At 44.7% G+C, this 27,822-nt stretch overlaps 1 protein-coding gene across 2 annotated transcripts in view; it reads right to left on the minus strand.

Moving 5' to 3' along the window:
• Positions 1 to 26,645, minus strand: part of AP2M1 (adaptor related protein complex 2 subunit mu 1) — a 28,330-nt gene extending 1,685 nt beyond the window's left edge. Inside the window, exons 1-10 of one of the 2 annotated variants that reach the window (XM_053390769.1) lie at positions 26,518 to 26,645; positions 17,273 to 17,389; positions 10,443 to 10,708; positions 8,533 to 8,615; positions 4,627 to 4,762; positions 4,373 to 4,514; positions 2,119 to 2,238; positions 1,069 to 1,204; positions 519 to 616; positions 266 to 377 (exon numbers count right to left, since the gene is read on the minus strand). In XM_053390769.1, coding sequence (XP_053246744.1) covers positions 266 to 377; positions 519 to 616; positions 1,069 to 1,204; positions 2,119 to 2,238; positions 4,373 to 4,514; positions 4,627 to 4,762; positions 8,533 to 8,615; positions 10,443 to 10,708; positions 17,273 to 17,346 — 1,167 coding nt within the window. In that variant the 5' untranslated portion in view covers positions 17,347 to 17,389; positions 26,518 to 26,645. Of the gene's footprint in view, positions 1 to 265; positions 378 to 518; positions 617 to 1,068; positions 1,205 to 2,118; positions 2,239 to 4,372; positions 4,515 to 4,626; positions 4,763 to 8,532; positions 8,616 to 10,442; positions 10,709 to 17,272; positions 17,390 to 25,995; positions 26,095 to 26,517 lie in introns of those variants that run through there. The other variant, XM_053390770.1, reaches the window with a different exon arrangement.
• Positions 26,646 to 27,822: the final 1,177 nt, after the last annotated feature.

The raw sequence follows: 27,822 nt of genomic DNA on the forward strand, positions 1-27,822 counted from the left end.
CAGGGGATTTCTTAAACTTGCATTATAATGGGAATCAGAATGAAAAGTCCTATAGTGATAAGCAGAACCTTTGGGGGCAAACACACAAAAGCTATGGTGAAAGATTCTTCACTGACAAATGACTTCTGTTAAACAGGGGCATACAGGAAATTAATGCCTGTGCTCACTGCACCTTTGTTTTTGCAGTAATGCTGCCCCTTCTTGGAGCTGGAATAATTCATAGGTGGCTTCAGCAGCCATCCAGGAAAAGACTCTGCCCTCGTACCTCAAAGTTCATGGAGATCGGTGGCCGAGCCCATTTCTTCTTGTCGTTGGTGGGAAGCAGTTCTATCTCTGCGCTGATCTGAGACTCCTTCATTCCAGCCATACGCTTAATTCTAAGAAACGAGAAAAGTGAATAAAGAGGAAGCTGTTCTCTGAATCAGGTAATCCTGGAGGGGACTATGAGAACTGCCAGTACCAGTACCCTTATTAGGCTACAGTTGCCTAGATCAGGAAGTGTGACAGGACTTACTTACTTCCAGACAATGGCATTCTCACTGGCCTTGTATTTTGCCTTCCCTTTCATGCAGATGACCTGAACGCCACTTGTATTAAGGGGTGTTGGGATTCGCACCTGGAAGACAGAAGTAGTTTGAATTCCAGTTCAACAGAAATGTCATTTCTGTGGTCATTTCAACAGAACTTTTCCCGTTTGTCAACGAACAGTCCAGGACACATAAGGAGCAGCTGGCTTTGCCATCAATAGTGAAATGTATGCCAAAAGACTCTAGCCATGCTCAGCTACTAGCAGTGTGGTTCTGTTGCAGTGCAAACATATCCAGCCAAAACCTGCATCATATCCAAGGACAGTTACGGCACTCTGATCTTCAGAAAAAGCAAAGGCTTTGCAAAGGCCTGGCAGCATCTATACTCAGGCACCAAGAGGGAAAAGCAAGGACAACAGCCCCTGCCCCCATCTTTCATAGGCTAACAAGTTGGAGGTGAAGTTCCACAGAAGCGCCCTCCCACCACCACTACAACATAATGCCGTATCTTGCGCAAACCTGATGCCCTTGTTGCACTTACCTCTATCTTCTGAGCCAATAGGGAAGGCTTAAAGTTGGATTTGATCACCACCTTCACCTCCAGCTTGGTGCGGCCCACCTCCCGCACCAGGGGGATCACACGGAAGGGCAGGATAATGTCCTTAGTGGTTCGATACCTGAGAGTCAAGATTTAATATCCTTTAGTGGATGGAGGGGAAGGCATCCCAGTGTCTGACCACTGGATGGTGACAAGAAGAGAAACCGATATGCTTTCGCTTACAGAAACAGAGGGTGGCCATGCCACAGTTTGCAAATCCTTGCCTTGAGAGGACACTTGATCTGAAAGGACAGCCTGATGCTAAACCACTTGTTAACTTTTGAAAGGAAAAAGGACATAATGGACAGAGCAGGTGTTAAGTACAATTAGGTTAAAAACTGCTCTCAGTCTACTTTGCAGAACAATTAAATGGAAAAGCAATTTAAAAACCTGAAAAGGCAGCCACATCTATTTCCAGCAGGCAAAAAGGTGCTGAGAACAGTAGACCTTATGCACATTTATTGGGGAGAGGGAAACAGCCCAACTTCACTGGCTGCCAATTAGTTTCTGGGCCCAATTCAAAGTGCTGGTTTCGACCTATAAAGCCTTAGCCCGCTCAGGACCGCAATACCTCAAAGACGACCTCTCCACATATGAACCAACCCAGAGCCTGCAATTGTCACCTGAGCCCCTTCTTCATGTGCCTCCTCCACAAGAGGTCCAGAGGGCGGCAACACAAGAACGAGCCTTTTCTGCAGTGGCTCCCCATTAGTGGAATGCTCTCCCCAGGGAGGTCTACCTGGCACCTTCATTATATATCTTTAGGCACCATTTGGCCTCCAATGTCTCAAGCAGAAGAGTGTCAATCATCACCACCCCACGATCAATGCAATACAGTTACAAACTCCACCCCTTGTGCTAGTTATGCACTCAAAAATGCAAGTGCCAAGTGAAGAATACTTAGCTGTGACTTGCAGGGGCCCCCCAATGATTCCCCTATGGCAGCCAAGGCAGAGGCAAACCTGTGCAGCAGCCTCTTCCCACCAGCCATACCTCATGAGTTCAAACTCGCCGTCTGGGGGTATGAAGCTGATGCTCCGCTCCGAGTCAAACTTGCTGAGCCTCACACACTGGTGGAAGGTGCAGTCATCAATAGCAATCGACTGCTTCCCGCTACGGCACAAGAACACAAGGAGAGTCACAATCAGAAGCACTTGCTGGCATGCATCTGAGGCTGCAGCAATACTCAGGCTATCAGCTGCAATGAGACTACTCTACGGAGCACTTTGCCATCACAGGAGGAATTATGAAGTAAACGAGGCAGAGAGGAGAGCAACTGGAGCCAACGGATTCCCTCACAGGCAGTAGGGCTGATGGCTATCCATCAAGACTCAAGTAATAGGCTTTTCCCCAGCAGTCCACCAGTGATCACTATACGAGGCTCACTCCTGCTCTGCCCATAACACTTCATCTGGCAGACCGGAGTCCAGTCTGCCCTGCCCAAGCCCTTTGGGTGGAAGAAGCAACATAACCCTACAAGAGGGATTTTGTTCAGACCATTAGGCAGCACAAGGCGAAAGGAGCTCTTTGCCCTCCAACCTTTGCATTTCCACGTACCAGAAAGGACTTGGGGGCCAGAAAATTTCCTCTCTCACAGGCTTAAAAGATCAGCAAAGTCACTGGAGTTTAGTGTTGACTTACAGCATCCAGTGAGGTCTCACTTTTTTGCACCTTTTGCTGAAAGAGGCAGGGGAGGCTCCCCGCAGCCACTTGTAGAAGAAAAACTCCAGGAACAATCCAACACCACCAAGATCTCATTGCAACTCTTGGCTAGTGCAAGTGTTGAATGGGAGCAAGCGAATGACACTCGAGACACAGACGTCATTCAAGGAGGGTGTGCCAGAGTACAGAAGGGTTGCTTCTGGGCCACAGGGTACAGAAGGGGGTGCCCAAGACATGGAATGGGCATAGGAAACAGCTTGCTTCATATTTATATGGTTCAGGCTTTGTTTCAAGAGGGAGCTGGCTGAACAGCCTGGCCAATATGTTTTGCTGAAAGGGTTTGGTAAAGGCTTCACTTAGCAACTTGTCTCTTGCATTCTACTGGGAATATCTCTTTGAAATTCAGGCTCTCTCACACACACATATGATGCATTGTTGAAGAAAAGTAATTTTCCCACAGCCCAATGAATTTACTTCTCTGCCCACTGTCATCATGATAAAACCATATTTAGATTCACCTTCCTATTCAAACTTCTCTCATGGGTTTCCCCACCTGCTTTCGTACCTGGGAGGAGGAAGGAGTTCCTGCGCCATCTGGCTACTCTGCTAAATGCAAGAAGCCAACCACAGCCTTCGCCAGGAGTAGTAACCCCTACTATAAAGCCTTATGAAACTCGCCCAGCTTGCGCAGGACTGTCCCCAGACCAGCCTGATGGGACAGCAACACTTTGTAGTGGGCTTTGTTCCCTAGAACAGGCAAGTGGCAGCTCAGCCTTCAATCACAGGCATGACCTGTGTGGAAGTGTCTAAAGATGGTGGCACATGCACAAGTCACACAAAGCAAAAAGATGGGGAAGGGGTGAGGAGTGCGTGCACACAGCAGTAAGCAGGTTATCTACCTTCCTGTTTCACTGGAGTCAGCAGAACACAAAAAGGAAAAAAAAAAAGAATTCATTAACAAAAGTGGTTATCAGGGAGTAAGGAGGGCCTCAGAGCCAGTCAGCCTGCACCACCCCAGGTGGTCCATTTGAAAACTGACAAGACCACAGACAGCTATGCTTTAGTTGAAGCTGACACGTGGAGGGAGAAGCAGACCAATGCTGGTTGCGGTATTATTCCACCCCGCCACTCCCATTCATTCCACAGACTAGCTAGCCCAGCGGGAAGGGACACAATTTCATGGCTCTTAATTTACAGGCTCATAACATATAATACACACTAGATTAGGATGGTTTGCTAATTGGCCAAGCCAACAATAGGGGAATGTTGAGTGGAATGAAAAATCAGCTTTGCTTGGTACCTCATTAAATCAAGATTCGCTATTTATACCTTCTGCTGTTCTTACTCCCATTCAAAACATTATCAATTGGAAGTAGCAGCAGCAAGACTAGAGAACAATCGACTAGCTTACTGGAAAAGGGTTATAAACAAAAGTGGTTCTGGTCTCAGCAGGGTGTAAAACAAGAACAATCACCCTCAAGAAAGCTAGAGTGGCTTCCCAAATGAGAAGGGAGCAAGACAGGGCAGAAAGACACACAAAGTTCAGCTGTGCCAACTGGGGCCCACAGTCAGCCCCCACCCCTACCTCTTCCCTGTTTCATCCGCAGTCCCTTTGCCTTGTTTCTCAATTACAATCTTGTCATTCATGCCAAACTTGCATTCTGGCATTCCGCTCAGGTAGCTCTTCATCACCACCCTGCCAGAGACATGGGCGCTCAATACCTGACCTGGAGAGAAACGCAGAAAGAACAACTGCTAAAGCAGGAGAGAAGAAAGTGTCATCACCCTCAACCTCCTTCCTTTATTTCACTAGAATAGGAGCCCCTTTGCTGCACTTACCTTGTGGTGACATCAGCAAGTTCACACTCTCCAGCACATCCAAGAAGAGTTCATTGCGACGATATTTGATCCCTTCACGCCTCCAGCCAATTTGACCAGTTACCTGGCTAGTAATCTGAGATTGTTCTTCCTTAGTCTGAAGGACAAAGAACATACATGCTTTTAGGAGCCCAGTATGTCATGGGCAAACTCTACGAACAACAGAAGATTGCCCTGCATGACAATAAACTTGCTACAAATAGACATACCTGCAACCACTACCCATTTATTCTATGAACACCCAAGGGGCCAGTGGGCAGATCAGTGTGGAGAACATCAGTCACGTCAACTAGGAAAGGAGGTAAGTTCTTAGGTGCATCTGTTCTAAGGGTCAAGATTTCAAAGTTACACCCCCATTGGGTTTGGAAATGTTACAATTGAAAGTGCACTCTGCCGTCGTATGTGCTGTGGAAACAGGCACTTGCAAGCCAGGAGTACGACAAGGAAACACAATTTGAATACTACAAGGAGGCTGAAGATGTAGTTATGCCAGAGCAAGGGTCACTGCCCACTCTGCCCAATCAACTGGTTTTTCATCCCAAAAAGACTCTACAATCATTCACGCAGTGCAAGGCCACTGGTCAGTCCCCGTTTCAGAACCGTCTCATAACTGGTGCCCCTTTGGAAGGACCTGGGAGGAATTGCAAATTTTCCTACCTGATGCTATAGGCAGGTCCACCAGTCACACGCAGAGTGAGAAAAACAGATGCATAGCAGCAAGCGCAGCACATACAGGGTTAGGAGCCAAGCAGGTCAGTGGGAGGGAAGGAGGAAGAGAGAAGAGTGTTATGCTCAGGACAATCTCAGGTTCTACAAAGCTGCTCATCTAGTCAGTTAATAAGCCTGGCCGATGGAGGAGTCTTCTAGCAGACCTGCCTTCTCAACTTGGTTTGAGCGGAGCTGGTAGGAGCTGCAGACCAAAACATGTGGAGGGCGCCAGGTTGAGAAAGGCTGGACTAGACTAAGCTGAGAATGCCAGCAAAGGGGAAGAAATAATCTAACAGGCAGGATTGCAGGGCAAGACTCAAGGCCAGATTGCCTGGATGCCTCTGCAACTCAGGTGAGCTGGAGACAGAAAATGCTGTACTAAGCTAAGTATCTGCCCCTTGAGAGAAGCATCAGAAATAGAGGGTGATTTCCTCTTAAATTTACAACCTATATATATATTGAGACCATTTGTCCATTCACATGTGACTTGACACAAAATGATGGCAATGGATCAATTCAGACCACAGGCTAGCTTATAAATAAATAAATAAATAAATAAATAAATAAATAAATAATTCATTATTTATACCCCGCCCATCTGGCTGGGTTTCCCCAGCCACTCTGGGCAGCTTCCAACAAAATATTAAAATACAATAATCGTATCAAACATTAAAAGCTTCCCTAAACAGGGCTGCCTTCAGATGTCTTTTTAAAGTCTGGTAGTTGTTTTTCTCTTTGACATCTGATGGGAGGGCGTTCCAAAGGGTGGGTGCCACTACCAAGAAGTCCCTCTGCCTGGTTCCCTCTAACTTCACTTCTCACAGTGAGAGAACTGACAGAAAGCCCTCGGTGCTAGACCTCAGTGTCCGGGCTAAACGATGGGGGTGGACATGGCAAGTACCTACATCCTGAACCAACTCCATGACTATATCAATATCAGAACACACTCCACCTCTCAAAACTGACTGGCGTGTTGGCCACCCATGTCTTTGACAACGTCTGGTATCCAGGAGGTGGTGGGCAAACGAGGTGGTGGGCAAACGAGGCGGAACAGCAAATGTCAAATTTACCTTTGAACAACAGGCTCGTCTCTAGAGAGACTCATACAACTCTCTTTATTCTCTAGGAAGGCTAGCAGGAGGTATTACGAGAGAGTTCAAGGGCACATTCTAGCCAGGTAAAAAAATTGAAGGCGGGTGCAAAGTAAGGCAGGTGAGGGGTGTGCCTGAGAAGGGGGTTTGTGGGGGGCAGAGTCCCAAGAAACAGACTGAGGCCAGCAGGGTTTGGCCCACAGGCCTGAGTTTCCCCATCGCTGGGCTTAACACTACATCCAAAACTGGCCACTGATTATTCCAAAGGTACCTGCCGAGCAGCAATATGAATCTGGTCTCCATTGCTCTTTCCCAGCACCAGACTGTTCATCCATATCAGCGGCACACAGTGACAACTCTTCACTAGTCCCCCTTTTCTAGGGCAGCCTTTTATCTACACATCAACCACATTCCTGTTACCTCATGACAACGTGCCAAATTACTGTCCAGGACTCATTGCATGGAGGCTGTACAGGCACCACTAGTATTAAAGGTAAAGGGACCCCTGACCATTAGGTCCAGTCGTGACCAACTCTGGGGTTGCGACTCTCATCTCGCTCTATGGGCCGAGGGAGCCGGCGTTTGTCCGCAGACAGCTTCCGGGTCATGTGGCCAGCATGACTAAGCCGCTTCTGGCGAACCAGAGCAGCGCACGGAAACACCGTTTACCTTCCCGCCGGAGTGGTCCCTATTTATCTACTTGCACTTTGACGTGCTTTCGAACTGCTAGGTTGACAGGAGCTGGGACCAAGCAACGGGAGCTCACCCCGTCACAGGGATTCGAACTGCCAACCTTCTGATCGGCAAGTCCTAGGCTCTGTGGTTTAACCCACAGTGCCACCTGCGTCCACCACTAGTATTAGTGCAGGTCAAATCTTTTGGCCAATTTACAAGCCCTGTTTATCTATACTTAATCTGTCCCAGATTACTTACAGTATAAAACATGCCACTTTTCATGACTCCTTCCATATGCCACCTAGAACTAATTTCTGAACCATCATTTGAATTATAGTGCTATAGTTCTGCTCCAGTCTTTTGCTTCAGAGCATTTCCAACATCCTTCTCTTGCCCTCCACTCCAAAAATAGAATCATAGAATTGTAAAGTTGGAAGATACTCCCAAGGGTCATCTAGTCCAACCCCCTGCAATGCAGGAAACTCAACTAAAGCATCCATGACAGATGGCCATCCAACCTCTGCTGAAAAACCAAGGAAGGAGAGAGAGTCCACACCTCCCAAGGGAGTCCCCTTCTACTGTCAAAAAGCTCTTAATGTCAGAGTTTTTCCTGATGTTTAGTTGGAAACTCCTTTCTTGTAACTTGAAGCCATATCTCATTCTTATCTTTCCACCTATGCTAAGAGACCAAGGGTAGAAGATCCGTCGCCTTCTCACATAGGTTTATTACAACAGTGTTAGTCTTTAGTCAGCATCTCAGCTTATTTTGATACAATTGCTAACGCCACAGAGTCATTACAATGCAGAAGCCAACATCTGAAATATTTGACTGAAAGGTTTCTGAGTAAACACACAGGCGTCCAACTTTGATATTCTATACCACCACCTACACGGACCATGTTAGAGAACTGGATACAGGCAGGTTATTCTAGAACTGGCAAAGCTGAACAGGGTCCTTTAATTACGCTGTTCTTTTAAAATAGTCCAAGGGAATAAGCCAAGACGGTAAGAGCACTTCAGGGATCCGTACACCTTGTTTCCCGATGAGAAAAGAGGGACTCCAGAAAACCATCCATCTCCCAATAGGAGGAGCTCCGTGTTTTATTTATTTGTTTGTTGAATTTATATACCGCCCTATACCCGGAGGTCTCAGGGCATTCACAAAACAAGAACATATAAAACCACAATATATATAATCAAAATAAAAACAGCAACCAAATAACACCCCCCCCAAAAAAAGAGAAGAACCACATTTTAAAAGGGCATAGGATGTTTTAAAAATAGCCAATTTCTGTCACAGTCACTGAGAGTCTGTGGTCACTCTAACCAATTATGTACAGAAAAGTGAGCACCCCATATCCCAACTCTTCTTACCCTCTTTCCCATTTTTTACCTGGCTCTTGATTCCTTGCTGAGTTATGAAGGTTTTCAGGGCCCCCGTCTCGGAATTCTGAGGGTAACCAAAATCCAGGATTTCTACAGAAGGGGGTAAAGAGTTATCAGAGAAAAGACAACCACCAAAAAGTTTGGTGCATCAACTGCAGCCTTTGCTCACGCTGACAAGCAACCACCCAATTCCCCACACCAACTGCAATCATGTTCGACATTGATCCCACGGAGCTGCCCTATAGTCTGCAGCAGTAAAGGTAAGACAGAGAGTCCACTTAACAGGATGGAATCCAGACATCCAAGGGAACCTGCTCTGAAGCAGGATTATCCAACAGCAGCAGAATAATCTATCTTTGCAGCGTTTTCTTTAGGTTTTGATTTTCGCATGAGCATACCATAAAAATCAAAACCTAAAAAAATAACAGCAGAGTAGCAGGTGTTGCAGGGCAGGCCGACCAGCCAGGCTTGGGAAAAAGAAAACTGCCATTAGCTGCCCCCACCCAGCCCCTCCCTCTGAGCTGCCTCTCAGGATCCAGATCTGCAGCACAAATAGGAAGTGACACTGCACTTCAGGACCTGCTTCCTGCTAGACTCCAGCAAGCTGAAGATCTATATAGCCTTCCCACTCTCTCTCCCAGACAGGCTTGAACAAAGCTTTAGGAACCAGGCTCATAAATTCCAGCACACTGGTGCCATTCCTGGAATTCCACTATCTTTGTCACATTGATACAGCAGTAATTAAACCATGACTATAGAATTTGGGAATTAAGGAAGCTTAATCACGTTCTTTGGATCACAGAAAGACCAACATTAAGAACTAAAGTGGACACCTGCCACCTTGTAAATGAAAGTACTGAATCTTTTGAGTAGTAGATAGCCTGTGGGAATAGAGTTGAACTGAAACATCTCTCAGTAGCAGCTGTTAAGAAGGATTCTTTAAACCAAGGCTTACCAGACTGTTAAATGAGGGTCTATATTTTTTCCTGAATTAGAATTGCAAGCACACTTCACTTTTCACCTGAAAAGGTTTGCTTTTTGAACACATGGTTCACTTTTTAAAGCATGTAATATGAAGAATTACCTGCCCTCGCAAACCTAATCACATCTTTCTGTATGTGAAACGTTCCACGATGTATCTAATCTGAGGGCAGGTAGTTCTGCAGAGTCCCTGCATCAGAATGGTCAAATAATGCAGCAGAAACAGAATTAGGGGGGCCAACTGGAAGGTTGCAATTAGAGCAGCAAATTCAGATACAGCCAATTGTCTCCTTGGTGCAAGTTAGGGACTAGTCAAGTCATGAGACTTTCATTAAAGCAGAATTTCTATAAGTACACTAGTGACAATTATGGAGTTAGTGTAAGCTAAGGCTGTTCAGCAGAGTTCTACCTCCCAAACAAGTGGTATTTGTACTACACACACACTCTGCATTAAATAAAGTCTTCAGTCTGCAACTTAATTCTACAAACTCTACAAACAAAGCACATTACGAGTTGAAATCTTGTTTCCAAAGCTAGGATGACTCATTCACTTGATGGAAGAAGACAAGGTAACCTCCCCATCTTAAACTCTATGTAGAATTAAATACAAAGCAGAAGCAAACTACTGTACAGAGAAAATGAAGTGCTTGCGGTGGGCTACACCCAACACAAAGTTTTCCCAACTGCACCAGCTCGTTATAACTTTAGCATTTAGCATTAAATGGAAAGTTATTGGAAGCCTAATACCAACAATAATAATTTTATTATTTATACCCCGCCCATCTGGCTAAGCACTTGGGAGACCTGAATGTTTACATCAACAACATGCCCAACACCTGCTAGCCCATACTGGCAACCCCAAGTTTACAATGCAAGTTCTGGGCATCTACTGCTAAACAAGCCCCCCAGCATTGAGTCAGAACAGCTCATTCTCACCATCCAGTAGCTCATAGATGAGCACGAAGTTGTTCTTTATGTTCTCTTCACTGATCTTTCCAAAATAGGCAGTCATCACATCACACATCTTGTAGAGGAACTCAAAGACCATGGCAGCATTGACATTTTGCTTGGTGACAGCAGCCAGCCAGATGTTGGAACGCTTGACATGGAAGAAACTGGTGCGGGCAATGTTGGTAACAGGTGAGCGCACTTGCTGCCGTGCATGGATGACATTGACCCGGAAGGCATCCACTGCATTCCGCCTGGAGAATTGGAATGTGGCAGGAAGACAAGAGTGAGAGACCAAAAGCACCAGGCAGACAGGATACATACTATCCCACCAAGTTGTTTACCTATATCTCTGCTGAAGAAACCAAAGTGTTGTTGACAGACATAGGCATGCTGACCTATTCCTCCAACTTCAGAAGGCATGCTTCTTAAGGATTTAATCTGGTTTACATGTATAGTCTACACCAAGTTTATTATTAAATAGATGTAAAATTTAGCTCTTAATCAGCGCTTTTCAACTAATGACACTTGAACAGCCAGGCATATGGTGAAGTATCACAAGTTGAAAAGAACTGCTCTAAGCAACACTATGGACAGAACAACAGTATATTATATTGCACATGAAGCAACTGTTTGCCGGTGTAAGAGCAAATTCAGCAGTGGAACAAGCTGCCCAGGAGGGCAAGGAATCTCCACCCTGGGGAGACTGTCAATCAGGAGGCTCTGCAAGCATCTATGGGAATGTTAACAACAGGGAACTTCCCAGGGAACTTACTGTGTCCCTTTCAGCTATGGGAAGAAACTTCAAAGCAGTACCTTTTATGTACCATTTAATGCTTTCAGGTACCAAAGCACATCATTCCTCATCATCCATGCATCTGCCAATGCATACTGAATATTTGGTTGCAGTAGTGAATAAGAGACTGTTGCAATATACATGCTCCACCAAACTCAAATCAAGTCTGTGTGGCATCATGGCTAGAGTGACAACTAAGACCAGGGAGATCCAGGCCCAAATTCCCACTCAGCAACCAAGCTTACTGGGAGACCTGGGGACAGTCACTCCTGCTTGGCTTAGCCTACCTCACAGGACTGCAAGGATAAAATGGGAGGTGAGAGAGACACCTTCCAAGCTACGTTGAGCACACTGGAGAAAGGGCAGGGTGTAATAAATAAAGCAAGGCAAGGATAGAGCACTATAAAATATACAAGTTTATCTTCTCCAAAGCCTCCCGGATCTGCCTTTTGACAGGGAAGAATACTGAAGGAAAAACCAAGAGAGGTGAAGCCAGAAAGACAGAACACCTGATTTGTTGAAACTTTGGTGCTCAGCTGCCTGCTCTACTCAGAGCTCCAAACTGCCTTTAGTGCTGCAGACAGATGTTATATGTGTCTGTTTCACTCTTAAGAGAGCACACTTTCCAAGCTTCTTTTGCATCAACGTTACTACGTGATAAATCTGCCCAAGTAATACTAGCTCTAAGAATAATGGGAGGAGACTCAGGTGTACATAGCTTCTCAATACACCAGTTTCCTTGAGGTCAGACAATGTGTTATACAAGCGACTTAAGAGTCTGTAGGTTTCAACCTCTTAAACTGGGAGGGTGATGAGTTGCTTTGAAATGGGCCGGACTATTTGCATTAATGTTAACATATGCTTTTGATGTAATACTACAGTGACTTTGGCCATACTATTAAATTTGGTATATCAAATCAGTTCCCCCATACTGCAGTGCCCATTACATCCTGCCATACATCTCTTACCTATTGCTACAGCAGCCAATGAGATGGGATGAACAGAAATGGCGCCAGCGAAGAAAAAGGAGGAGTGACAGCAACAAGAGAAAGGTTAGAACACACACATACACACAAAGCACAATGAATCTGAACAAAAAGAAAGAAAAGAAAGAAGAGACGACAGACAGCAACCCCCTCCCACTCCAAAGTTTCAAAGTGGTACTTAAATGCCCTAGGCAGCGGCAGCTGAGCTCTTACAGGGGCAGCAAAACATACAGGTTTAACACTGTTCATGGAGAACCCAAGGTCAAGAGACAGCTACAGATCATGGCACTTGATGCCACTGATAAAATATGGGACAAGGAAGCCAAAGCTTGAATTAGCCTTTGGCCACACTTTCAATAGCCTGCTTTGCTTTGGGCTTTAACTATTTCTAGTCCTCAGCTGCAGAAACTTGAATGCCAACATTCATGCCCTAAAGATATTGAAGAGTAAATGTGACAACTCAGAATGTTTTAGAGTTTGCATTATTAGCTAGCTTTCAAGTCCATCTTACAACTTTGGAGGCCAACTCGGCTGCTTTAGGAGATGGGAAGCATCAACCTGCCAGTTCTCAAAAGTCCTTTGAGGCACAGAACCACCAACTGAAATAAATTACTCTGTTTCTATGAGTGCAGCCTCATCCTATTTATAACAAGCACTCTTGGAACAAATACTTCGAGTTTGGAAAGTCCCTGCCAAACACTTTTCTTTGCCCTTAGCCCCAGTTGACAATTTCTACATCAACTGAAGATTCAGAGGGATGTTTCCACTTCTCAAGCCATTCTGACTCTGCTATGCAAATGCAGTATGAAGAAACACAAATTTTAAAAGAATTCAAGTAGCAAGTTGTAAAGTCTCACTTCCTTTGATGTTTAAGGCAGCAACTTTACATATGCAAGTTCAAGTTAGAATATGCTCAGATTCTGTTATTACCATTTAGAAGAAGACAGTGTGCTGTTGTGGGCAGAGCAGCCTAGATCTAGCCTACACATCCTTTGCCACATCCTTGTCCATCTAAAAGTGGTGGCTGCAATCTGGTATTTCTATTTCCTTTCCTAAAGAATACTTCGTTGAATTAGTCAATGCACTGAAATATATCCTAATCTGAACAAGTGTGCTCTAACTGAGATAAACTGGTAGAAATACAAATACCTAAATGCTAGTTATGTTTTGGAACAGATTCTTGAAAGCTACTGAAGGGGCAAGTTCTCAAAATTCAGTATCTGGCAGCAATGCTAATGAGGAAATACAATGACTGATCAGTACCCAAACTTCATAGCTGCCTAATATAATTGTCTGTCCTGCAATATTTTTTATTTTTTGCCAAGCCAACATGCAGCTAGAAGATCACTGCTGCACACTAGACAGACATGCTCCATGCATACCACAAACCTGACCAGAGAAGTCTTGCATGAGCAGTATAGTAATTCAGGACATTGCTTTATCGAACTGTTATACAGGCATACAAGGTCAACATTCCAAAGCCATATGGCTCTGGTAATTTGCCCTCAATGCATGAAAACACATTTCATGGATAACAGAAGCTATGATTTGCCCAATAAAGCTTTCCTTCTGTAGAAACTAGGAAAGGCATGGCTAGCAGCAATAGATCCTTGCATGTTCTCTGCAAGACACCAGCACAGATCAATTCTGCTCCCCACACCTGCTTGTAATACCAAAATCTGCAAATAGAAACTTAGTAGTGGCATCACTTTTGTTTAGAACTGCAGCCAATTCTGCATCAATGGCTTCTAGAGTGTCACTTGGGACTTGCTGCTCCAAGAATGAAAATTATATCTCAGCAAAGAGATGGAGTTATCTAACAAATCTGTTGCCAAGTGAATTACATGAGGTTTATAACATTGTTATATTATTTTGCTGCCCTGGACAGAGTTATTAATAGTGTGGCATCTATTGGGAAATAACAACATTATCTGGACAAGTGTTATTGCAAGCATGCACATTCCTTCCCATCTCACTATCATTTGGCCCAACTGCGGCTTAGTCAGCAACCCTGCTTCCTTGCAGCTTCCGCTCTGACAAGCAGGCTGCTTAACAGTAAGATTCAATCATCTATTTTCTACTTGTAGCACTTCCATAATGCACCAGATGCACCCAAGAATAGCAGGTAGGACTTATCTCCCATGCTACATATCCTGGATTAGCTGTATTAGTTTTGTATCGATACACAATTGTGCAATGGGATCTGTGCAAATTACACCCCACTTCTCTATACATGCGTAAGGGGTTTTTTTAAGTGTTAACTGTGATCTCTTGGCACTGTACAGTACAAAGCTCTCAGACAAAATCCAGAACTCTTAATTTGACTCACTAATTTTTACACTGTTTAAACCATGCGAAGTTCATGGAATTTACTTTCACATATTAGGCAGACACATGCTGTTCAATGAAAGCCAGAAGCTCCACTTGAGACTGGCCACAAGTGTTACAGGTTTTTAAAGCTCTGCCCCAATCCTTTGCAGCCAAGTGCGTTTAAAAATAGTTAAAGGGAAACATGTTTCAAAATAGTTAACTAGTTTCATATCACAGCCCTCCTATGAGAAGAGGATTGACAGAGTCCTGTGATAGAAGATGGCAACACAGATCAGCTGTAATAAGCTGTGCAGAAGTTCCAAGCTCATGCAGGCAGCTAGGCATGCTACTATTGGCCCTCTTCGTCTTTAGAAATTTGAGCTGTGACCAATCCACAATCTACATTAGTCACCCTGATCATGTCTAGGCACCAGATAAATGTGTCATTTGAAGCTTTATTCTGTGTGTCCATAGTGTACAGGTTTCAAACCTCTCTCCTTCCCCAAAACCAATAGTTTAATGTACCATTCAGGAGGCAGAAGAAGCACTTTGACAAGACCCAAAAAAAACCCCCATGCGCCAATTTTCTGGCAAATAGGTAATAGTGAATGCTGGGCTCATCATAATTAATTTGATCCAGCTTTATCAGTCCACAAGAAGCAGGTGACCTCTTATCCCACATATACCAATATCTTTCTACTTTAACAACTTTTGTAAGGACTCCTGGCAGGGATAAACTAGCCGCAGGTAATGGGTGAGTTGCTATTTACAAACCTGAATAGTGAGGCTTACATTATCTATTCAAAAATAGGGAGAATCAGTTTAGCATGAGCTCCTGGGGTAGAGCCATGCTTAAGTGTCAGGAGCCATGTTCCAAGCCTTAAAGCACAAATTTCCAAGGCTAGAAACAAAGTTAAGACACATTCACACATTATGCATTACACTGAGCTGATATGAGGAGTGATATTTTGGAGACTAGGTACAGTAGCTGAACATGCAGTAGATCCAGAATAAGACACTGCAGGCAAAATAAACACTCATTTGAAAGTGTGGCCTTGGCTGTAAGTTATAGTTGCACTCTTTTCATTAAAAAATACAGTAACTCCCTGAGAAGTTATGTAGCTGTAGAACTTGACTTTTACTTTCCCTCAACTGGTGTGCAGAATGTTTTCTTTTACGTCCCATCTGCCAGCTACTGGAGTGTGGCTATACTTCACAAAACTACAATTAGTAAATAGGTATTTACCTTTTTTCAATCTTTTGTATGTTTTAATGTATGGTTATGATTTTTTCTTGATTTTAAGAACCTGATTTTACCTTTCCTTAAGAGGAAAAACTCATCTTTAAGACAATAATTGTGCACTTAAAGGCTACAGCTTCTGCCAGAACAGTGCTTAACAGTAACAGGTTATGAGACCAACAGACAGTCCTGCTGCCTAAAGCATAACAGAAAAGATCAGACACCAATCACCATAGCAGGCCCAAGTCTGAATGGGAAACTATGCTAAACTTGTACTTCAGGGGAGGGAACTCAGGCCCGTAGGCCAAAACTGACCCACCATGCTTCCCAATTAGGCCCATGAGGCCATTCTGAGGAAGCCATGCTCAGCTGCACTACACCGAGCATCATACATGCCATCAGATGTGCAGCAAGTAAGGGTGGGTCTTCAAGCGAACAATCAGGAGCTTAACATGGGCTTCAGATTCCTCCTTTGCTGGAACAAGGGCTGTAACAGGGAAGGCAAAGCAGCAATGACAAGCAGAACAGAGAGTAGGCCACTACTCTACAGCAATTGTAAGTCTCCCTTGGTGGGTGAAAAGTGTGGAGTTGCTCTCAGCCAGTTGTGCCCACCCAGGTATGTGGCACAACATCAAGGCAGGCTTGGAGGCTGGGCTTGTTGTTTTTTATGATTATTTTATTATGCTGTGTACTATTATGTACTGTATTATGTTTTTATTATTATACTGTGTAAGATATGTTCTTAATGTTGTACACACCCTGGGATATTTGGATAAAGGGTAGTATATAGACCAAATAAATAAATATCTCTTGAAGCGCAGAATTATAGTAAATGCTTGCAAGGTTGACTCATTGGGTCAAGTTCTAGGATTCTACAAAGCATGCATCGGTTTCTTAAGCTGAAGGAAGATAGGAGACAAAAAAGATACTAAAATCTAGTCCTGATCCAGAAGCCATCTATACTTCTAGGGAGCTAGAATTAAACCATGCTCTAAACCCAACAGAGAAGCACTCAGGAATCTGAACCAAGACACCACGGTGCTGCATTCAAGACAGGTCTGTGATGGTCACAGAAGTACAATGATTAAAGTGACACTGATCAGCATCTGAGCAGTTTCATAGGCTTTAAGTACTTTCCTAAAGAAATTAAAGCCTATGAAACTGTTCAGACAATGATCAATGTCACATTGATGGCTGTAGCCCTGTAACTATGAGAGACCATCCTAAAGAAGTTCTCCTCATACTAGAATCAATACGGCATTTAAGGAGAGCTATTCCCAACTACGCTATCATGATGGACATTTGACTGGGAATGATTCAAGCTATGATATACCCAGAGACGTAGAAGAATAGACACAGACTGGATGCAACACATAGCACACAATCTCTACATGCATACACAGTTAAAGCAGCAGCTCAGAAGCTACAAGAACTTGGATGCGGGTGCAGAATGAAAGCAGGGTGAAAATGTTGTTGAAGTACTTACCCAATGTCATCCCTGTAGACTCGAGAGATTAAAACCTCTCCCTTATGATTATAAATGAATAGGCCTCCAATCATGTTGAAATCTTAATCTTTCTTTTCCATGGTGCTTAAATCATATCTACAGATACAAGAGAGGAGATTATGAGACTTACAGTACAGAGCATAGGCTTAAGACAATTTAATAGCTTTGATAAGTCGGATAATTCAACGACTCCCATTTCACCAGATCAAGATTATTCTTGGACACTGGCCTGTTCCCATCAAGGAAGCGTATGCCTTGCACTTCTATTCCAAACAATCAGTATTTATGCATCCTAACAGAACATGCTGTCATCTTTATGCTTACATCATTTACCAACAATCCCTACTACACAGATAATTCCATAATATGCAGTACTCAAATTTATAAATCCAATTGCCAGAACAAGTTTCTGAGTCCTTTCAGGTTTTGGTAGAATACCAATACCAACTGACATCAGTGGACTTCTAGTCCCAAAACTACTCTTTGCCTAATAAGCAAACACTGGCTTGGAAGCTTGTCCAATTCCCCTAATTAGTCACATGGAACTGCAATATTTACATGAGGTAGTCCAATAAGATATTTTGTTATGATCTCTGGTCAAGGCAAACTTCATATTGTGTTCCTTAGAGTCTAAGCTAGACTTATTTGCAAGGTGCAGCTGAAGAGTTAAGTAGCTGCTCGTCTGTACCTGCATAGGTCTAACTTCAGTATCAGCCTTGCAAAAGCAGCTCCTGAAAGCACACTTGCAAACAGTGCAAGTTACTTCACCACTCAATAGGCTCCTAGTTACATGAATCTGCATGCAGCCTGCCCCAACACTGCAGGAGAGATTTCTAGAGCCACCTGCTGGGTGATTTCTAATTGAAGCTTTAAAGTTCTGGGCTTCCCCAGGCTCTCCATGGAAACTTAGAGCTGATGAGAGTTCTCAAGTAGGAATAAGAAGTATTGATTTCATAGGGTCCACAAATCTCATGTTTCACCAACTCTTTATGTTGATAAGTGGCACGCTTTATAGGTTGGATGATGCAATGTTAGCTATGAAAGTGCCCTGCTAAGGGCTAAGAAGGCATGCCAGCCAGCCATAACCATTTTCAGAAGCTGCATAAGAGCAAAAATATGTTACAATTTTCACTTAGGGTGGCAGTGAGCTTAGGGTTTAAGATTGTTCACCTGAGCAGATACAAATGTGTACACTTGACTCAACTTTTTAAAACAGGAAGGTAGCATCCTTCCAGGAGCAAAGCATCAAGGAGATAGAAGCAAGAGAATATTGTTAGTAGCAACAACTGCCTCTCCACAAGCCTTGTTCTTATTTGCCAGGATGCACCTCAGCTCCATGAGGAACTCTGACAGATGCTTACCTCCAGCTAGAGAAACCAGGAGCTCTAGACATCTTAAGGAAAGTGGGGTAGGATAGATGCTTTTAGATAAGAATTCAAGGATGTGCCACCACAGTTCTGGGAACAACTGGGCCAGAAAACTTGTGTGCATTCAATTATATAACAGAAAGGAAGTCGCTCAGGAGTAAGTGTCATAGATAGCGCTATGAGTATTCTGAACGAATCGTGTGGCTCCTTAATTAACAGACTGGCAACTCCAAAAACAGAACAGTCTTGTAAGACACAGAACTGGCAACATTAGATTGTAGTACATTACACAGCAGGATGACTCATTGCGGAAGGTTGCCAAGATTTGTTCCACATAAAGACAAAGTCATGTTCCAAGTAACTGTCCATAGCTGTTCTTTGGAGTTAGAAGAGGAAGCTTTGTTCTCAGTTCTGCCTTGAACCAACAGCTCATGATATGTAGCAAGAAAGTTTATATTTTAAACAATGTAAAGTAGGCTTGGGTACAGAATCCACCATTTGTACCAAATTATGGAATAGCACGGAAGTTTGTTTTTTTTTAAATGGTTTAATGTGAATGAGCAACCAAATTCTTACTCTGCTCCTCCCCAGTGCCTACTCCTGCCATGCACTGGGAAACAAGACACAATCTGGTTTATCATGACATCCAAGGTAGAGGCACACAGTTTGCTGCTTTCCAAATAAACCACAAACAGTAAGCCAATAATTTATTATTTGTTTCATAAAATTTAGATACCATCTGATCGTTAAAAAGAAAAAAGCCTCAACGTGACTTACAAAAATCTTGGCTAGTATTTATGGTTTGTTTGGAGAGACACAAACTATGAGCCCAGATTCAGATGTCACAATCAGTCACATTCTGTGTAGTTTCCCAGCAGTGCAGCTGAGAGTTTTTTGGGATGGGTGGGAGGGTTGAGTGAGAACTTTTCAGATGCATCAATACACTGGCCAGGCCTAATAGTCATCTTCAAATATCTTAAGGGTTGTCACATGAAAGAGAAAACTTGTTTCATAATCAATAACCTTAGGCTCTAAATTTGCATTTCCCCCCTTGATGTCATGCTCCAAGAGTACTAGGTGGAATAAGACACTACTGTACAGTGGTACCTCGGATTAATAACTTAATTCGTTCTGGAGGTCCTGTTCTTAACCTGAAACTGTTCTTAACCTGAGGTACCACTAAAGTGGGGCCTCCCGCTGCCGCCACCGCACGATTTCTGTTCTCATCCTAAAGCAAAGTTCTTAACCCAAGGTACTATTTCTGGGTTAGCGGAGTTTGTAACCTGAAGCGTCTGTAACCCAAGGTACCACTGTTCCTAGCTTCTTATACAATAATCCACAAGTATCAGCTTGGGCTACTAGCCAAGTCTCTACCTTTTTGGCTACTGATTCTGCAAACACAACAGGGTCTTGCTTCATTGGTTCAAGGACAAGGAAATTACAGCCATTTTCTTTTCTTATCCAAACTGCACAAGTGAACACCTGTTAGAGGCTGCTGCGAGTCCTCAGAGGGAAAAGATAGTCTGCCCTGGCAAGCAGAATTGTGGGCATCCAAGTTGATATCAAATTGGGATTACCACTTTCACAAACTGCTCTAGAAGCAGGTGGCTTTATCGTTGCTTGAAGGGTGTGGCACAAATTCGTCTAGTACACAAATCAGCACATCCATTTTAACAACGGCTCTTATCTTAGCTTCCTAACAGTACTGTGCAAGGGAGATTATAGACAGCAGACTTGCACATAGCCATTTTGAGCTGATGGCAATTACAGATCACAGCCAGCCATGCATATTTTGTTCCGTTCTCCAAATAATGCAGATAGCATGAGTACAGACTAGTATCTCTCTCAAGTAACTTCATGCTCCTTAGAGCGCAAATCTTCAACCTTGCTTCCCCATCATCCTGAGCTGACATAGCCAATGGTCAGGGATGACAGGAGCTATAGCGCAACAACAACATGAGGGGAGACCCAAGGTTGAAGAACACTGTCCTAGAGCACTGCTGCTTTTCTCAACCCTACTGGGAAGACTTCCTCTCAACACAGTGGAACGCTTTCTATTCCATGTATCAAATATTATTTACACCCCAACAAATTAGAGAAATTTATGTTGCTGACTAACTTTGTCACAAGGAGTTCCACAGCTCAGCTCAAGCTAAGTAGTCAGAGCTCAAATGAGCAGAATATGAACAGGCTCATCAGAAAGAGAAAATATGATAGAGATTTACAAAAGTATGCATAGAGTGGAGTGAAGGGTTTCCCCCCACCTCTCATAATACTAAAGCCAATCGTCATTCAATGAAAATGAGTGGTAGAACACCAAGGACAGTCAAAAGGAGCTTCTTCATACAGTGAGAAGTAAAGCTATGGAATTTGTAACAAGAAATGGCCACCAACTTAAAAGGGAGTTAGCCTTATCCTAATCTCAAAGAAACACTTTGTTGGAAGTTGGGTTGGGTGATAGCTGGTTTTCAACAATGTGATATATCACAATGTTTCAACATCGTGATGAATCGTGATGTCTGAAATAAGGATGGAGTTATGTAGAGGCATTGGCTGGCTTCAGGGTTTTTGGCCGGTCAAAAATTATGAAACCAATATCATGATATGGACTTCAAACCGGTTTGGAACAATGTATCAATATATCGCCCAGCCCCAGTTGGAAAATCCTAGATTTACAGTGGTACCTCTGGTTGCGAACAGGATCCATTCCGGATGCCCATCCGCAACATGAAAAGCCTGCAACATGAAGTGCCATATCTGTGCATGCGCATGGCACAATTTGGCACTTGTGTGCATGCGGCGAAACCCAGAAGTAACCCTTTCCGGTACTTCCGGGTCGCCACAGGACACAACCTGAAAAAACGTATCATGAATCAAACGTAATATGAGGTATGACAGTATATGGCTCTCTGATCTCTGAGAGCCATCTGCTACACAGATTAATCAGCTCAAGTCACCATCACTTATAATGAATGCTGTTCCCCTTACCCAGTTAACTATAGTAGCATTTCTCAAACCTCTTAACAGAGAAGTCACACAGTATTTGAGATATGAAAGCTGGGAGTTAAATGGCACCTTAAACCTAGGCTATGGGCGCAACAATGGAATGTCTTGGCCTGCTATTTATATAACAATACAAAGCTGAAAATGAATGAACTGCAGCTAAAATGTTATGTTCATTTTTCCATGGTCTAGTCCTTCCCCTGCCCACCCTCCTAATATTATTAAGAGGGTCTCTTCTCCTTTCCTTCCACTCTGCAGTTTCAATCTGAAATTTTGGGTGCAGTACTGGGCCCAGAGCTCAGAAACAGCTCGCACTAATGAAATTCCCTATCACAAATTGTGCCTAGAACAATGGGAGTTTCGAAGACTGAAGGCACACTTTTCAGTACTGAAAATGAGAAGCCACTGGACAAAAAGAAATGTGTGTTTCTGTGAGCCAAGGCATTTACTCAACTATGGAGGAGTCCACCATTGGCATTTCTGACTGACACTGTTCCAAGTCTGCCTCCTGTTTGGAAGCCTAGAGCAGTGACTATGCAAAAAAAGAAGAAGCTTGTCCTCAAAAAGAAAGGCCAAAAGCAAGTGGCAGTGCAAAAAAGTTCTGCCATTAGCCCTCTACCTTTCCCTTAAAGGCACCCCTCTCAGCCCAGCTGCTGACAATTTACATTAAGTTCCCTATTAACTAGCAAAAACCTGAGGGGAAGGTGAAAGCCATTCCAGGAAAAAGGATGCTCTTTGAAGAGTTTGGACCTTGTCCTCCAGCAAGGATAGCTGATCTTTACTAGTGATCTCAATATAATTTTAGAACATTCAAACAGAAATGGGCAATTACACAAACACCCCAAGTCCCAGAAGGCCTCCTTGTAAACTTTTAGCAAGACTGTGAGGTGGTACTGCTACCATCAATCATTTCTAGTCTATCTATGCAATTGATATACATATATAGCCAGTTCTTTAGCAGAAACCTTTGGATTTGTCCATGAGCATTAAAGCCAAAAATAAATTGAACAACTATATGACTTTTAGAAGACATCTGAAGGGATGTTTTTAATGTCTGAAGCTTTCTTGTGTTTTTAATATTTTGTTGGGTGTCGCCCAGAGTGGCTGGGGCAATCCAGGTTTAAAAAGGTACCGTATTTTTCACTCTATAGGATGCACTTTTTCCCCTCCAAAAATTAAGGGGAAATGTGTGTGCGTCCTATGGAGCGAATGCAGGCTCCTTGGCTTCAGCGATAGCAACACGAAGCCTCCAAAGCGCAGAGGGAGCGCTCCCTCCGCGCTCCGGAGGCTTCGCGTTGCTTTCACTGAAGCCTGGAGAGCAAGAGGGGTCGGTGCACACCGACCCCTCTCGCTCTCCAGACTTCAGGGATAGCTGCCTGAAGCCTCCAGAACACAGCGGGAGGTCCCGCTGCGCTCCGAAGGCTTCAGGGATAGCTGCCAAGACACAAGTCAAGACAGCCAGCGGGATGGATCCTGCTCGCTGAGGCTGGGGGGGGGGGGCTTCCACCAGCAGCCCCGAAAAGCTCTGGGAGAAGCAGACAGGCTACACATTGTTTTTTCTTGATTTCCCCCTCTAAAAACTAGGTGCGCCTTATGGAGTGAAAAATATGGTACATGACCCCTAGATTGTTAAGTCCAGTCAAAGGCGACTATGGGGTGTGGCACTCATCTCACTTCAGGACAAGGGAACCAGTGTTTGTCCACAGACAGCTTTCCAGGTCATGTGGCCAGAATGATTAAACTGCTTCTGGTGCAACCTGACACTGTGGTGGAAGTGAGAGTGCAAGGAAACACCACTTACCTCCCCTGCCGCAGTGGTACCTAATTATCTATTTGCACTGGCATGCTTTTGAATTGCTAGGTTGACAGAAACTGGGACAGAGCAACGGGAGCTCACCCCATCGCACAGATTCAAACCGCTGACCTTCCAATCGGCAAGCCCAAGAGGCCCAATGGTTTAAACCACAGAGTCACCCATGTCCTTTCATCCAGGTTTACTAGACCACTGAAACAATAAAGCAGCCTTAAAATTTAATGAGTTCTGGTGACCTTTGGCCAAGTCACAATCACCTTCAAGCAGCAAGATATCAACACTACTATTATAGTCAGGATTACAGCTATACTATTATAGCGGCAGTAGGAATAGTACCACCCATGCAGTTATCATGGTCCTGTGGAATATGAAGCACTATGAAACCTGTATAATTCATTCTTCCACCTACTTTTAAAAGAGATACTAGCACTTTAAGGCAAGAAGAGTCACAGCAGAATGCTATGCCGGCTACTAGTCCTGCCTTCCTTTCTGGAGGAAAGAAAAATAAGGTAGCCATCTGCACACTGGAAATTGGCTTAAGAGAAAAGGATTTATTGTGTATTTCAGCCAGCTATTTTTTTTCAGTCACAATACTTATGGGCAACCATGGCTGGTATGACTGGTATTCCAGGCACATAGTGCATCGTTCCAGGCACAAAGTTAATTAGCATGTCTAGAACACTACAAAAAATCACATCTTCTCAGCAATGTGATATTTCTACTGCTTTCCAAAATAAATGTGCACAGACTGCATACATCACTTGGTCCTTATAGCCTATTATATGCCGCTCTCCACCCAGAAACACTCCACAACCGAAAGAAACATACATGTTACCAACAAATGTTGGGAGGAAGGTGGGGGAGCTGAATTTTATGCTAACTCAAGCAAGTCGGCAATAACCTCCTGCACCCTCTACCCCAACCCCCGCTTCACACTTGCAGAGACATTACTGGTACAGTGGTACCTTGGTTTACGAACTTAATCTGTTCTTGAAGTCCATTCTTAAACCAAAACCTTTCTTAAACCGAGGCGCGCTTTCCCTAATGAGGCCTTCCGCCGCCGGCGCCCTTCCACCGTTTGGATTCTGTTCTTAGACCAACGTAAAGTTCTATTTCTGGTTTTGCAGAGTTTGTAAACCGAATTGCTCTTAAACCGGACTGTTCTTAAACCAAGGTACCACTGTATTTCCTTTGGACATAAATTACTTAAAACTTTTGGATAGAGGACTAACAGCAATTCCAACTTCCTTCCCAAGGAAATGCCTCTTTTCCCTGCCTTGGTCAACAACATGCAGCCAGCTCTGGATGAAGTCCGTTATTCCTGGCTTCTAGCCAATTAAACTGAATACACTTTCAAATAAAAACCTTCCCTTATTCTTGCACTTGCCATATGCCTCATTCAAATGATACAAGTTACATCTTCAAAGCTTCTTACAGCGGGGTGTGCAAGACACCACACCGCAGGAATTTTGGGCTAGGTTGTGGGGGCAGGGAACAAAAGAGAAGAGCTACCAAGAAGCCAAAAGTCTCCTGCCCCATAAAGAATACCATGATCATCTTTGCTTGATCATGCTGACAGCACCCCCCCTCAAATATTTAGTCATACTAACTTGGCCCTGATCCCACAAATGCTAGCCAAATTTGAAGCCCAACACTCCTGAGCTATTACATCAACAGGACCCCAGGTTTGGGGGGGGGGACAACCATTTGTAGCTTTCAACTTCTGCATTAAGCTGCATAGAGCCTCAAACATTGGGACAGCCAGCACTGCCCTCAAAATACAATTTCTGACTTAATGCGCTCAAAAGGTAAAGAACAAAAGGCAAAGGGACTTACTCATGAGGGAACCACGCAAGGCCTTTCTACCTCACGCTGAGGATTCGCTGCATGCCAGTTGAGTAATTTCAGAAGCATTATAAATAAGGGATGAAGAGAGTGATGAGGACGGACCCGCTGCCTTTCCCCTGACCCAAGTTCAAAAACAACGGGCCTCACACACCCTGCAGGATTGATTTATTTAAATTTAATCATTTCTTGCATCTATAGCGCACCTTTTTCTCCAAGGACCTCAAGGCATCACACATGGATCTCCTCATTTAATCCCCCCAAGACAGCCCTGTAAAGTAGGTTAGGCTGAGAAGCAGTAAATAGCCCAGGTTCACCCAACGAGTGGGTATTTGAACTCTGGTCTCCCAGACCCTACACCACACTGTCTCTCTGTACAGAATCTCTCCCTTCTCACCCCGCCTCTGGGCCAAAGCTAACTGGTAGACAGCCTGCCTCGCGAAGCAGGAAGTCCCAGGTCAGGACCCCTGACCGCATCTCTAGGGAGGGCCAGCAAAAACCCCGGAGAGCCGCTGCCAGCCAGTGCCGCCAACACTGAGCTGGGTGGCCTCGGCATGAGGCAGCTTCCTGCGCTCCGCGAGCGCCAAGCCTAATGGGAGGCTCCTCACGAGCAACGGGCTCGTCCCGATCCCACCCAGAACAGCGACGAGCAGCCGGAGGAGACACATCCTTACCGAGGACGTGCGGTGGTGTTTTTGCTCTGAAAAGCCGAAGCGGCCATGGGAAGCTTCGCGCCAGAACAGGGAGAAGGCAGCCCGTTATTCGCACGCCCCGTTTGCTGAAGGGCGATTCTCTCCCTCAGAAACCCGCTTCCGGCAGGCCACATTAATTATTTAACTAATTAATTAATTGAGAATAAATAATAATAAAATTATTTGTACCCCGCCCATCTGACTGGGTTGCCCCAGCCACTCTGGGAGGCCCCCGGCATATAGAAAAACGTAATTAAACGCCATAAAGCTTCCCGGGAAAGGGCGCCCGACCACATCCCTCGAAGGCTGGAAGAGGCTTAGGAACAGCGGCCCTCAAGGGCGAAGAAGAAGCCACTCAGGAGGAGAACGAGCCCAGCCCGCGTCGGCGAGGCCCCCTTTCAGAAGAGGAGAAGGAGCCACAATGACAACCACCCTAACGACGAAAGAGCCGTCAAATGGGCCGCAAGAAGGAGGAGGCGGCGACCACCGCCCGGCCGGACTCACCTAGTGGCGCCGTCGCTGAGGCGGCTGCCGCTGCCGGTCCTTCCAGCTGCGCCCCCTCCGGCACCGACTGGCAAGATGGCGGCCGCTCCCCCCTCCCCTATCACTGCAGAGCCGCCGCCACTGCGCACGCGCGGGTCGCGCCCGGGCCCCAGGACGCATGCGCAGCCGCCCTCCTTAGAGAGGGCGAGGGCGAGTTCGGGATGGTGGTTAAGGACGAGCGGGAGGAGGGGCGGGGCCGGTTGCTGCTGCACCCAGAATGCAACGCGCAAGATCGCGGATGCCATTCGAGGCGGAGGTGGCGTGCAGGGCACGATGGGAAGTGTAGTTTATATCCCCCCGTTCGATTACAGAAACTGCTTACGGGATGATGAGGCTGCCGCCGTTGCGTACCGGGCGGGGGGGAGGGGTACTTTGTTTTCTATTATTTTTATTTAGTGGGAAAAGTGGACGAGGCTCCTGCACTTTTAATAGGGTTGAGTTGGGGGTTGTCTTTTTTCTTTTTGCAGAGGGATTTTCAGCAGGTGGAGGTTGCAGTGGGGCAGGCAGGGACATCTCCCCCCGCCCCACCCAACTGTGACATTTCGTAAAAAATCTTCTTCTTTGGCGATCACTTGTAGCCGCGTAAGATTGTCTTCCATAAACATGGTTTTAACAATGAGTCCGTAAGTGACTGTGGAGGCCACTTCTGGATCCAGACGTCCTTCCACAGTGGGGACATTAGTTTCTGGGCGACAGGTGATCACGGTGTGGATTTGCCAAGTGTGCCTTCCTCTTGGCACGTTTCTCCCTTTCGTCCTGAGTTCAAGCATCTTCAAAGCCCGGGACACCTTTGGTAAAGGCTGTTCTCCAACTGGAGTGTTCGCAGGCCAGTGTTTCCCAGTTGTCAGTGTTTATACTACATTTTTTTAGATTTGCCTTGAGACAGTCTTTAAACCTCTTTTGTTGACCACCAGCATTACGCTTTCCATTTTTAAGTTCGGAATAGAGTAGTTGCTTTGGAAGACGATCATCAGGCATGCGCACAATTTATTCCCCGCTTGACTGCAAATAAAAACCAACCCTCAAAGCCGTTTACAAAACAGTAAAAGAAAAATTTGCAACCCTACTTTGAACCATACAAAACATTTAACAGGGGAGAGGATGGCTGAGCCTTTTAACAACAAAACTGCTTATTTGAAATGAGCTGTGCATCAAGCTGGCAGAAGCAAAACTCGCATTTTATTTCCTGTAATGATGGTGTTATGATTTGTGTTCTTCAGAGTACTGTTTTTTTAAAAAAGGAATGAAAAATTGGTTTTGTCCTAT

This window comes from Podarcis raffonei, chromosome 5 (genome assembly GCF_027172205.1).
Source record: "Podarcis raffonei isolate rPodRaf1 chromosome 5, rPodRaf1.pri, whole genome shotgun sequence".
Taxonomy (NCBI): Eukaryota; Metazoa; Chordata; class Lepidosauria; order Squamata; family Lacertidae; genus Podarcis; species Podarcis raffonei.